Raw genomic sequence first — 13,262 nt, 5'->3', positions numbered from 1 at the left:
GCTAAATTGCTGGATATTGGCGGGAACTGGAAGATGCTGTTGTACACGTCAATCCAGGGCACTCCAAACTGGCTCAATGGGTGACATGTCTGGTGAGTATGCAGGCAATTGAATAATTGGGACAATTTCAGCTTCCAGGAATTGTGTACAGATCCTTGCGACCACGCTGAAAAATGAGGCGATGGTGGCAGATGAATGGCACGACAATGGGCCTCGGGATCTGGTCAAACTATCGCTGTGCATTCCAATTGCCATCGATAAAATGCAATTGTTGTCCATACCGTAAGCCCACCTCCACCAAGGGGCACGCCGCTCACATCAGCAAGCTGCTAACCCACACACACGTGCTCTGCGGTTGTGTGGCCGGTTGGACATGCTGTCAAATCGGAGGCGGCTTATGGTCGAGAAATCAACATTAAATTCTCTAGCAACAGCTCTGGTGGACATGCCTGCAGTCAGCATGCCAATTGCACACTATCAAAAGTTGAGACATCTGTGGTGTTGTGTGACAAAACTGCACATTTTAGAGTGGCCTTTTATTGTCCCCAGCACAAAGTGCACCTGTGTAATAATGCTGTTTAATTAATCAGCTTCTTGATATGCACACCTGTCAGGTGGATAGATTATCTTGGCATAGGAGAAATACTCACTAACAGGGATGTACAAAATTGGAGAGAAGCTTTTTGTGCGTATGGAACCTTTCTGGGACGTTTTACTTCAGCTTGTGTTTATGTTTTAGTTTCGTGCAAATCCCACTAACGCTATATTATTTATATATTCCCTTAGTCATATCCTAATTCCCTTTCTAACCCTGAAAAAAATGTCATCTAAACAGGGCAACATATCTCCACATACAGTTCATCGGCATGATAGAGAAAATCATGTTATTTATTATATGTCATTCCAAAGACCTGCGGCCCGTTCTGAATTCAACGTGATCCATTGACATCTTTACCATCCTGGCCCAGTATTTATCAGTAGCACTACGGATGGGTTACCAGGTGGCGGATATTTGGTAAACGTGTTATAGATGGACAAAGAATAAACTAGCCTCATCCACCGTCCTGACCCGCCCTGTAAGCTTCCGAGATCAAGACGGTGGAACGCGGTTAGCACAAAGGATCAAACGTAGCGTTTTCACGCGGCTGAAACATTATCATTCATTTACAAGATTTGATCCAGTCAGCCCACCCAAAAAACGTTCCTCTGGAATAACGCCTCAGACGTGTTCAGATACAGTTCTGAACTACACAACGTGCACATCAACTAAAGAAAGGCAATAAAGCACAGACACTTAATTTGCTGTTCGTGTGAAACATCTTTAATGTACAAAATAAGAAAAAAAGAAAAACATGGCTCGGGATTCAAAAGTTTCCTGAGGAGAAAAAAGACAAAAAAACGTTGCTGTACAAACAGTAGGACAAGACTGACATCTGCGTCGTCATGGCGATCATCTCCTGGGCCCTCCCCTGCCTCGGCCCCTCCCCCTGCCACGCCCTCTTCCTCTGCCCCTTCCACGCCCAGCCACTGGAGAGAGATTGAAGAGAGAGGGAGAGAAAGAGCGAGGGAAGAAATGATTATAGAGAGACGAGTTACACATCACAAATGTCTAGACTGTCCTATTCCTTGGGTCTCGTTGGTCTTTGTTGGGAGAGGTCGCTGACTGAACAGCATTTGTCTCATCAATACATTAGGCGGGATTGCCAGTTTTGATTTAAGTCTGATGAAGCAAATCTTTTGAAGGCGAGAACTCAGTCATGGCATCATCAGAAGGATGCAAGGCTGACTCCATTTAGTCGACAAGCTGTTGGTAAACCCGAGATTATTTTAGTCAAGCAGTAACCTACACCACACCGGTCTGATTCGCGTCTGTCTGAGTGGACTAATCCATTGTGGAGGTCGCGGGGATGGTACAGTCCATCACTAAGACGTGCTACTGATATTGTATACGGTTATATTACATAATGGTGCAACACTAATAAAATAAAATATTTTTTTTTATAACAAATGTCTCCGGTGTTGGATAGTGATTGCTGACCGCGGTTCTGAAACAGCGCGCTGTTGAATTGTCGCCTTGTCCTAGACCATGTTGCTATGTGCATAATAGCAAAGTTAACCAGCATATTGGCGTTGAGAACAATGCTGTGGAGGCAGCAGTGGAGTTAGGACACGTGAAAACAGTCCTTTCCTTAATTGTCTAAGAATATGGGTGAAATGGCATCTTAAATTAGGTCTATAATCAATAGCCTACCTGTTAAATGTGCCCGGATTTATAAATCATCAATATATACACAGTGCCTTCAGAAAGCATTCAGACCACTTGACCGTTTCCACATTTTTGTTAAGATAGCCTTATTCTAAAACAGATTAAATAAAACATCCTCAGCAAACAAAATGGAAACAGGGTAGAATGTTTTTGCAAGTTAATAAAAATAAAACAAAAATACCTTATTTACATTAAGTTTTCAGACCCTTCGCTATGAGAATCGAAATGGAGCTCAGATGCATCCTGTTTCCATTGATCATCCTTGAGATGTGGACTCCAATCAAGTTGTAGAAACATGTGGTAAATTCAGTTGATTGGACATGATTTGGACATAAGGTCTCACAGTTGACAGTGCACGTCAGAGCAAAAACCAAGCCATGAGGTCGAAACAATTGTCCGTAGAGCTCCGAGACAGGATTGTGTCGAGGCACAGATCCGGGGAAGGGAACCAAAACATTTCTACAGCATTGAAGGTCCCCAGGAAAAGTGGCCTCCATCATTGTTAAATTTGTAAGTAAAATTCAGGAGAAATTGGTGTTCAAATAGCAAAAATATTTTTTTTTAAAAGTGCCAACTATTTAAAAAAAATGTATCTAATCTTGTTCCCATGCCTACCACAGCACAAAGACACCCTTAGTTAAAGCAGTAAATTATCATAGAGCCAACACAGATGCCAAACAAGTCTGGCAAACTCTTGGATTTAAGTGATGCATTTGACACTGTTGACCATGATGTCCTTCTGGACAGACTGGAGAGGTGGGTTGGGCCTCTCTGGTCCAGTTCTAAAATTGGTTTAGGATCTATTTAACAGGTAGTGTGTTTTTGGTCACAATTGGTGAACATCACTCACGAGAAAATCCTAATGACACGAGACGCTCCACAAGGTTTTATTTTTGGGTCCGGCACTGTTTATATACACACTGTACCGGTCAGAAGTTTGTACACCTACTCATTCCAGGGTTTTGCTTTATTGTTTCGTATTCCTACATTGTAGAATAATAGTGACAACATCAAAACTATGAAATAACACATATGGAATCATGTAGTAACCAAAAAAAGTGTTAAACAAATCAAAATATTTTATATTTGAGATTCTTCAAAGTAGCCACCCTTTGCCGCGATGACAGCTTTGCACTCATAGCATTCTGTCAACCAGCTTCACGAGATAGTCACCTGGAATACATTTCAAGTAACAGGTGTGCCTTCTTAAAAGTTAAATTTGTGTAATTTATTTTCTCCTTAATGCGTTTGAGCCAATCAGTTGTGTTGTGACAAAGTAGGGGTGGTATACAGAAGATAGCCCTATTTGATAAAAGACCAAGTCCATATTGCAAGAACAGCACAAGTCCACCATTACTTTAAGACATGAAGGTCAGTCAACACGGAAAATGTCAAGAACTTTGAAAGGTTCTCCAAGTGCAGTCACAAAAACCATCAAGCGCTATGATGAAGCTGGCTCTCATGAGGACCGCCACAGGAATGGAAGACCCGGAGTTATCACTGCTACAGAGGATAAGTTAATTAGAGTTACCAGCCTTCAGAAAATGCAGCCCAAATAAATGCTTCAGAGTACAGACACATCAACTGTTCAGAGGAGACTGCGTAAATCAGGCCTTCATGGTCAAATTGCTGCAAAGAAACCACTACTAAAGGACACCAATAAGAAGGAGAGACTTGATTGGTCCAAGAAACACAAGCAACACAAGCAACTGATAGACTGGTGGAAATCTGTCCTTTGTTCTGATGAGTCCAATTTAGAGATTTTTGGAACCAACCACCGTGTCTTTGTGAGACGCAGAGTAGGTGAACGGATGAGCTCCGCATGTTTGGTTCCCACCGTGAAGCATGGAGGTAGTGGTGGGATGGTGCGTCGCTGGTGTCACCGATTTATTTAGAATTCAATGCACACTTAACCTGCATGGCTACCACAGCATTCTGCAGCGATACGCCATCCCATCTGGTTTGAGCTAAGTAGGACTATCATTTGTTTTCAACAGGACAATGACCCAACACACCTCCAGGCTGTGTAAGGGCTATTTGACCAAGAAGGAGAGTGATGGAGTGCTGCATCAGATGACCTGGCCACCACTATCACCTGACCTAAACCCAATTGAGATTGTTTGGGATGAGTTGGACAACAGAGGAAAGGAAAAGCAGCCAACAAGTGCTCAGCATTTGTGGGAACTCCTTTAAGACTGCTGGAAAATCATTCCAGGTGAAGCTGGTTGAGAGAATGCCAAGTGTGTGCAAAGCTGTCATCAAGGAAAAGGGTGGCTACTTTGAAGAATCTAAAATATATTTCAATTTATTTGACACTTTGGTCACTAGATGATTCCATGTGTTATTTCATAGTTGATGTCTTTACTATTATTCTACAATGTAGAAAATAGTAAAAATAAAGAAAAACCCTTGAATGAGTAGGTGTGTCCAAACTCTTGACTGACACACACATCCCCGTGGCATCGTTATCAGAAAGCACAGCATTGATCTTCCCTGCTACACAGACGATACACAACTTTTACATTTCTGTGTCAGGGGATTTTAAGCGCCACAGATTAATTTAAACTGTATTAGCGATTGAAATACTTTGGATGGGATCACAACTTCCTCCAGCTAAACCAAGACAAGTTACTTGTTGTTGGAGCCAAAGCACAGAGAGAATCTGTGTAGCACATTTTAATTCACAGACAATAAAGATAAAACAGCAGGTAAACAAACCTAGGTGTTATTTTAGACTAGGAATTAAATTTCTAATCAAATTAGGAATGTGAACAAAAAAGCTTATCATCACTTGAGGAACATTGCCACGGCGTGACCGTTTCACTCTCGGGCTGATACAGAGAACTCATCCATACAAAGCAGACTTGACTGCTGTAATGCTCTCCTGTCCTGCAAAAACATACAGAATGCTGCAGCACGGGTACTGACCAAGACCAGACTGAGTGCATACCTTTACACCGGTTTTAAAAGGTATCCGCACTAACTGCCTGTGAGTTTTAGAATTCATTTTAAGATTCCTCTATTGGTTTTTAAATCAAGCCACAATTGTGCATCACAATACATGTCAGACATGAGTTTTGGGGGGGGGGGACGGACGGACGGACGGAGGACATAATAGGTCCCTCAGGTTCTCTGGACTTTTAAGCCTAGGACCAAGAGGCATGGAGAGGCAGCCTTTAGTTACTATACCCCCAGCCTCTGGGGGGGGGGGGGATGTGGACATATTTAAAAGAGATCTTAAAATAAATATTTGTAGCTTTGCTATTTAGTCATTTGGTTTTTCATTATTTAGTTATTTTCTTTCTTGTTTGTGGTGTAGTAAAATGTTTCAGCTTTTATTTAAATTTGTTTTTCCACGTTGCATTCCATGTTTGAAATTTGGCTGTATAAATAACATTTGATTTGAACTAGTTACAACATGCCTCAACTAGTAGTTTAACAGACGTGGCCTTTGCTCTTGGCCCTGAACCGCTGTAGTGAGTACAGGTTTCAGTTACAGCCAAACGACCTAACACCTGACTGAATTCACCAGAAAGTCTTTGGCTAGCCAACTCTGCTGTGTTGGTTCTGGGCTGGCAAAAAAGCCTTCAGTCTATACCAGGGGAACTAAACTAAACTGATCCTACGAGGGCCAGTACCTGTTGGGTCTCTCTTCTAACTGATAATTCATTGCACACCTGGTATATCCCAGGTCTAACACAGTCCCCGATTAGAACAGAACAATGAAAAAAAATGCTGTGGAACTGGCTTTCGAGAACCAGGAATGAACTGACTTTGGTGGAATCTAAAAAGTATTCCTCGATTTCCCTCTGATCCCCAGAGGGAGGCAAGGACAGGAACCTTCGATATTCCACTGATATGTTGACCAGACTCACTCTCCATCCTCCCAGTCTGCTTGTGTACTCACCAGCCTCTCTCTTCTTGGACTTGACCTTGGGTTCAATGTCGACCAGCAGGGTGTCCAGCGGCAGACTGTCCGGCAGGATGAAGTATCTGATGTTGTTGCCGCGGATACTGAGGCTCTCCAGCTGGGTGGGCTCGCGGTTCTTCAGAGTCATCTTCACCGCCTTCAGGTGAGTGTTCATACTCACGTCCACACCTGAGGCACACAGTTAATGACCATCGTTAAGGTTACGGTAATGCACTCTCATTCACATCTACCCTTACTCATAGGTGTCTGACAAAGAGCGGCAACATAAAACACCAACTTTAATCTAACCGTGGAGAGTTTCCTAATAAAAACATCACTTGGGACAACAGGCTACAATAGTAAACATTGTTTGGACTGAGCAGCTACAGCACCCTAAACTTGACTTTTGTCCTTGTTTACATTGGATGCATCTCAATAGTCCTAAGTGGAGGTGTAGCCATTGTTCAGCCAGACATGAGGGGTCCATACCCGTGATTGTCCCATGGACCTGGGTTCCATTCTTCAGCTCAATGGTCACAGTCTCATGGCTGAGTTTCATCAAAAAACTAGAGGGGGAAACAACAGCTTGGTTATGAGTAGAGGCAATGTTACAAGAAATGCTGTTTCATCAAGTTGTGAATATCTCTTACTAACTTAACGAGCCATTGTTTTGACACAAACGGTTTTAAAAACACGTTTTTATCCAGGGTCTCTTATTTTTCGCCTGTAGGCCATTCTAGACCACTCAGTAGGGTACCAAGTTCTCCCACTTCTACAGGTGGAAAATGGAAGACCCTGGATAAAAACGTGTTTAAAACGCTAATTTGATAGCTAAGGAACACATTCAACCCGACGAATCGTAAGTATTTTGGTTAAACTGAGTAGTTTAGATTGGATTGATCAAGTACGCCAGGCTACGGAAGCTCCCGCAACGAGCCATCAGTCTAAACAATGTTGGCTCGTTGCGGGACGAAGCAAGTGGTAAGTAGCTACTTAGTTTACTGTGTGCAATGTCCAAAACAAACGAGAAAGATCAACACGAACCAGAACACTAGACTAGTTCATAACAATGCTGTGCTCTTTTGTTGGTGGGAAACCATCCAGGGCCCTTCCTGCACTGTGGTTTTCTAGCTTACTGTTAGCAAGCTAACGTCAATAGCACGTTAGCACATCTGTGGTTAGCAGATAACAATGGCGTATAGAAAGTCGCCAGGTAGTTCAAAGGCAGTCGTAGGATCGTGTTGCATATTATTTTCGCGGTTGAAAGCCCGTTCATTATATAACAATTTAGCTAGTCGCTTTTGCATATCTCTCATGTAATCACATCAACTAAAGCTGACTACTTTCAGCGAACAAACTCGCGCTCCAAATCTAAATCAATCCAGCTACTCAACCCCATATTTTTCACCTTGCATTGAAGCATAAAACTAAAGATGGACTTTTAGAATATGCTTACCGTACGAGTTTCATGTTGGTGATGGATTAGACAAATCCTCCACCAAAGACAAAACAAAATAATTACAGCGTACAAGTGGGATCACAGGCCGCTGCTGTATGAAATACGTTTTCGTTGCAGGATCACCGACGTCATAAAAACTCGACCGAACCAGGAAATGCAAAAAGAAAAGATAGGTGAACATTGCCTTCTAGCGGTTGATAGAAATGCATGACAGTAAAGATTGAGTCATCTAATTTTTTTTCGGGGTGCTTTTTAATTATTATTATTTTTTAAATTCACGATACAAAAATCGACCTTTATTGCTACATCAAACATGTCTAACAAAACAAAACACAGGTATTAACAAGAAAATACTCAAACATACAAAAAATATCAAGAAAATAATACAAAAAAAATAAACAATTTTAGTGCAATTGTATTCACTCTGAAAAAATCTTATTATGATTCAGGAAGATGTTATTCTTGTTGTTTCACTAGGGTTAATGTTTTAATAAGATAGTTGAATTCAATCAGAAAAATGTGTAATTTTGGTATAGAATTTTGGAATTTTTGTTTTTGTGTATGAAGTACTTGGCAACAATAATTTAAAAAATTAACAATAATTTCAGTGGTCTTGTCATCATTGCAATTGTAACATATTATATATTTAATGTCAAAACATAGGCAGTGTTCATAATGGTAAATAAGTATTTTGCAAGGTTTTCCCAAAATTCTGACACAAATTTAGATTCAAAGAACAAGTGAGACAGATTCTCACCTTCTTTTACACAGAAAAGAAAGAGTAAAGATTGTGTGAGTCTTAAGTATGACGAGACTGATAGTATGAGCAATTGTTGGCGCACCTTAATCAATGTTTGTTTTATGAGGTTGTCCAACTCATGTTAAAAGCATTTACACTGTAACAAGAAGCAAGTGTTCTATAGTGACAAAATGAAATAAAAGTACTTTGAAAGACGCAAATAACACCAATGTTTATGGTCGCCAGGGTTACAGTAATATAAAAAGCAGACGTCTGGGTTACAACCCCACTGGCCTCGAAACATTAAATAAAATGCCAAGAAAATACAAAATTGAATAGAAACCTTATCGTGAACAAAATTGCGATAAACAAACAATTATCTTAGCAATGGTGTCGTACAAAAATATAAAGTTTCCAAATCCATACTCCATCGTTCCAGGTTATGGTTTGTATGATCTGTGCGCATCACGTTACACCCTACTATACACTACTGCACTACTAAAGTAACGTAAAGCATTTCGCTGCACCAGATATAATATCGGCTGAACTGTGTACATGACCAAAAACATTTAGATTTACTTCCGATGGTTACATTTACATTTGAGCCATTTAGCAGACGCTCTTATCCAGAGCAACGTACAGAGGCAATTAGGCTTAAATGCATTGCTCATGAGCGCCAACATAATTTTCACATGTTTGGCTCGGGGATTCAAACCAGCAACCTTTCGGTTACTGGCCCAACGCTCTTAACCACTAGGCTGGTTGCACACTAAACTTTAGAAAAATGCCCTAAACCCAACAGTGAAGTTAAACCATGATTGCCTTTTCTGATTGATTTCTAAATCCAATGACTACTTTTATTAAGTAGAACATGGCTTATTAGAATTAAACACATTATTTCAGAATTTATATTATAATCTTGTAAAGTGACTAGACAACAGGATAGATAATTGACAGTAACAACAGTATACTGTAGGTAGGGGTAAAGGATAGATAATAGACAGTAACAGCAGTATACTGTAGGTAGGGGTAAAGGATAGATAATAGACAGTAACAGCAGTATACTGTAGGTAGGGGTAAAGGATAGATAATAGACAGTAACAGCAGTATACTGTAGGTAGGGGTAAAGGATAGATAATAGACAGTAACAGCAGTATACTGTAGGTAGGGGTAAAGGATAGATAATAGACAGTAACAGCAGTATACTTACTGTATGTAATCAGTATATCATGTAGTAATCAAAAAAGTGTTAAACAAATCAAAATATATTTTATATTTGAGATTCTTCAAATAGCCACCCTTTGCCTTGATGACAGCTTTGCACACTCTTGGCATTCTCTTAACCAGCTTTATGATGTAGTCACCTGGAATGTGTTTCAATTAACAGGTGTGCCTTGTTAAAAGTTAATTTGTGGAATTGATTTCCTACTTAATGCATTTGAGCCAATCAGTTGTGTTGTGACAAGGTAGGGTTGGTATACAGAAGAGCCATATTTGGTAAAATACCAAGTCCATATTATGGCAAGAACAGCTCAAATAAGCAAAGAGAAATGACAGTCCATCATTACTTTAAGACATGAAGATCAGTCAATTCTGAAAATTTCAAGAACTTTGAAAGTTTCTTCATGTGCAGTCGCAAAAACCATCAAGCGCTATGATGAAGCTGGCTCTCATGAGAACCGCCACAGGAATGGAAGACACAGAGTTATCTCTGCTACAGAGGATAAGTTCATTAGAGTTACCTCTCTCAGAAACTGCAGCCCAAATAAATGCTTCACAGAGTTCAAGTAACAGAATTTTCTCAACATCAACTGTTCAGAGGAGACTGAGTGAATCAGGCCTTAATGGTCAAATTGCTGCAAAGAAACCACTCCTAAAAGACACCAATAAGAAGAAGAGACTTGCCAAGAAACACAAGCAATGGACATTAGACCGGTGGAAGTCTGTCCTTTGCTCTGTTGAGTGCAAATTTGTGATTTTTGGTTCCAACCGCTGTGCCTTTATGAGACGCAAAATAGGTGAACAGATGATCTCCGCATGTGTGGTTCCCACCGTGAAGCATGGAGGAGGAGGTGTGATGGTGTGGAGGTGCTTTGCTGGTGACACAGTCTGTGATTTAAGGCACACTTAACCAGCGATTCTACAGTGATATGCCATCCCATCTGATTTGCAGTTTGTGGGACAATCATTTGTTTTCAACAGGGCAATGACCCAACACACCTCCAGGCTGTGTAAGGTCTATTTGACCAAGAAGAGTGATGGAGTGCTGCATTAAATGACCTGGCCTCCACAATCACCCGACCTCAACCCAATTGAGATGGTTTGGGATGAGTTGGACTGCATATGTGGGAACTCCTTCAAGACAGTTGGCAAAGCATTCCAGGTGAAGCTGGTTGAGAGAATGCCAAGAGTGTGCAAAGCTGTCATCAAGGAAAAGGGTGGCTACTTTGGAGAATATAAAATGTATTTTGATTTGTTTAACACTTTTTTGATTACTACATGACTCCATATGTGTTATTTCACACTTGATGGCTTCACTACTATTTTACAATGTAGAAAATAGTAAAAATAAAGAAAAACCCTTGAATGACTGAAATATCATAGTTGCATAAGTATTCAGACCCTTTACTCAGTACTTTGTTGAAGCACCTTTGGCAGCGATTACAGCCTAGAGTCTTCTTGGGTATGACGCTACAAGCTTGGCACACCTGTATTTGGGGAGTTTCTCCCATTATTCTCTTCAGATAATCTCAAACTCTGTCAGGTTGGATGGGGAGCATTGCTGTGCAGCTATGTTCAGGTCTCTCCAGAGATGTTCGATCGGGTTCAAGTCTGAGCTCTGGCTTTGCCACTCAAGGACATTCAGAGACTTGTCCCAAAGCCACTCCTGCGTTGTCTTGGCTGTGTGCTTAGGGCTGTTGTCCTGTTGGAAGGTGAACCTTCACCCCAGTCTAAGGTTGTGAGCGCTCTGGAGCAGATTTGCATAAAGGATCTCTCTGTACTTTTCTCCGTTCATCTTTCCCACGATCCTGACTAGTCTCCCAGTCCCTGTGCTGAAAGACATCCCCACAGCATGATGCTGCCACCACCATGCTTCACCGTAGGGATGGTGCCAGGTTTCCTCCAGACATGACGCTTGGCATTCAGGCCAAGAGTTCAACTTTGATTTCATCAGACCAGAGAATCTTGTTTTTCATGGTCTGAGAGTCTTTAGGTACCTTTTGGCAAACTCCCAAGCGGGCTGTCATGTGCCTTTTACTGAGGAGTGGCTTTCGTCTGGCCACTCTACCATAAATGCCTGATTGGTGGATTGCTGCAGATTGGTGGAGAGCTGCAGAGATGGTTTTCTTTCAGGAAGGATATCCCATCTCCACAGAGGAACTCTGGAGCTCTGTCAGAGTGACCATCGGGTTCTTGGTCACCAAGCCCCTTCTCCCCTAATTGCACAGTTTGGCCGGGCGGCCAGCTCAAGGAAGGTCACGCTGTCTGCTCTACTCTCAGCTCCACACAGCTTCAGTTGATTCCAGCACACACTTCACCACCCTCTCCATCTCCCTCTCCCCACCTCCCTCTCCTCTTCTCTCTATCTTCCTCTCTTCTCTCTCTGTCTTCTCATGTCAACAGCATTACAACATCCTGACACGGATTCAAAGCAAATCACAGTTTACAATTGTCAAAAATGATCAACCATAACAACCACTCGCTTTTCTTGGCATGGTGTGTTTACAACACATAGCTTATAAGTGTTCATAACATAGCATTTATAACACAGTGTTCATAAGCTTATCATGGTGAAGTTGGCCCAGCACACGTAGCTACTTCAATTTTCACACCATGGATGAAATCCCAAGAACAATACACAGTGTGCTAAGTGTCAGACTCCATAAAGAAATAAAGAATGTCGCAGATTCTAATTATGTTCCCAAAAATGTAATGGGTATAGCAACCAACGTTTCGGCAACGCAGTGCCTTCTCCAGGGTTGAGGTTTAAGGATCAGACTCAACATAAGGGTTAGCTAGCTAGCTAAAAAAACAAAGACCCTGTCTGACTCTGCATATGGTTGTGTCCAGGCAACACACCATGTAGCTGAATCAACTCCACTCCCCCATGTAGCCTAGCCTGGCTAATTGCTTTATTCCTTGGTCTCTGGCTCTTTCAACAGGCTAGCACTTGTTAGCTAGTGACTAACTAATAATTATAATCATAGCCAGGGCCATGTATTTCTGTCTATATGCCGTCGGTCATCGTTAGCTAGCTACATGGCTAGCTAGTTGCCCACCGCCGTTCTGCTACAGAACTGGCTGATGTGAATATCTGGATGTGATGCCAAGTTAGGCTGGTTCAAGCTGATGCCAGGGCTGTTTATTTTTTGGGGCAATTTTTTTGTTGTTGTATGGTTTAAATGGTAAGAGCTAGGTAGCTAGATACATAGAGAGTACATCGTTGTTGGGCTCTCAATTTAGTGTTGTTAAATCATTAAAACTACCTAGCTACAACTGTCTAAAACAGCTAACGTTAGCTAACAAGCTAGCTAATGATACAGCATCTAGCTGATAGAATCTAACGTTAATTAGCTAGCTATCAATCTACTACTTACACCACCATCGATTCACTTGGTCACCAGTCGGACATCCAAACATTCACACTGGCAGAATATTATTTCATTATTTTCCTTCTCGATATAATAACCTCAGTTATTCTGAGTGATGATTCGAGATGCTGCTGTTTCTGTTGTTATTGATCCAGGAAGAGGCATCATGCGCATGCGCAGCACAAGCTGTCTCTGGCCACTTGCACCTGATTGGTCAATAAATGTCTTCGTCTCCGAGTACTCTGTCTCAAAGACTGTTTAGAAAGGTTGCTAAACGTGCCTCAAATTTGGCCAAA

The 13,262-nt window shown here is 41.5% G+C and overlaps 1 protein-coding gene across 2 annotated transcripts; it reads right to left on the bottom strand.

The window, feature by feature from the left end:
* Window positions 1–1,294: 1,294 nt before the first annotated feature.
* LOC110487904 (small nuclear ribonucleoprotein Sm D1) lies at window positions 1,295–13,142 on the bottom strand. 2 transcript variants are annotated; one of them, XM_021559822.3, is made up of 4 exons: window positions 12,973–13,142; window positions 6,666–6,742; window positions 6,174–6,365; window positions 1,295–1,527 (listed from the first exon to the last, which is right to left on the bottom strand). In XM_021559822.3, exons 1-4 carry the CDS (start codon window positions 12,978–12,980, stop codon window positions 1,451–1,453), a joined length of 354 nt encoding a protein of 117 aa, XP_021415497.1. In that variant the 5' UTR covers window positions 12,981–13,142; the 3' UTR covers window positions 1,295–1,450. The 2 variants fall into 2 exon arrangements, with proteins under 2 accessions (XP_021415497.1, XP_021415496.1); XM_021559821.3 differs by lacking the exon at window positions 12,973–13,142 and adding an exon at window positions 7,633–7,806.
* Between the last annotated feature and the right edge of the window lie 120 nt (window positions 13,143–13,262).

Source organism: Oncorhynchus mykiss, chromosome 30, assembly GCF_057628025.1.
Source record: "Oncorhynchus mykiss isolate SJ-2025 chromosome 30, ASM5762802v1, whole genome shotgun sequence".
NCBI classification, from domain to species: Eukaryota; Metazoa; Chordata; class Actinopteri; order Salmoniformes; family Salmonidae; genus Oncorhynchus; species Oncorhynchus mykiss.
Note: the sequence above shows the minus strand (reverse complement) of the source record. Positions and strands in the feature narration are given on the sequence as shown.

Excerpts from the sequence above, each read along its gene's own strand:
- LOC110487904 (XM_021559821.3), bottom strand. Across the intron at positions 6,366-6,665 it reads GGTCCATGGGACAATCACGG|GTGTGGACGTGAGTATGAAC; the intron begins GTATGGACCCCT and ends TGTGTGCCTCAG. Across the intron at positions 1,528-6,173 it reads GTCCAAGAAGAGAGAGGCTG|TGGCTGGGCGTGGAAGGGGC; the intron begins GTGAGTACACAA and ends ATCTCTCTCCAG.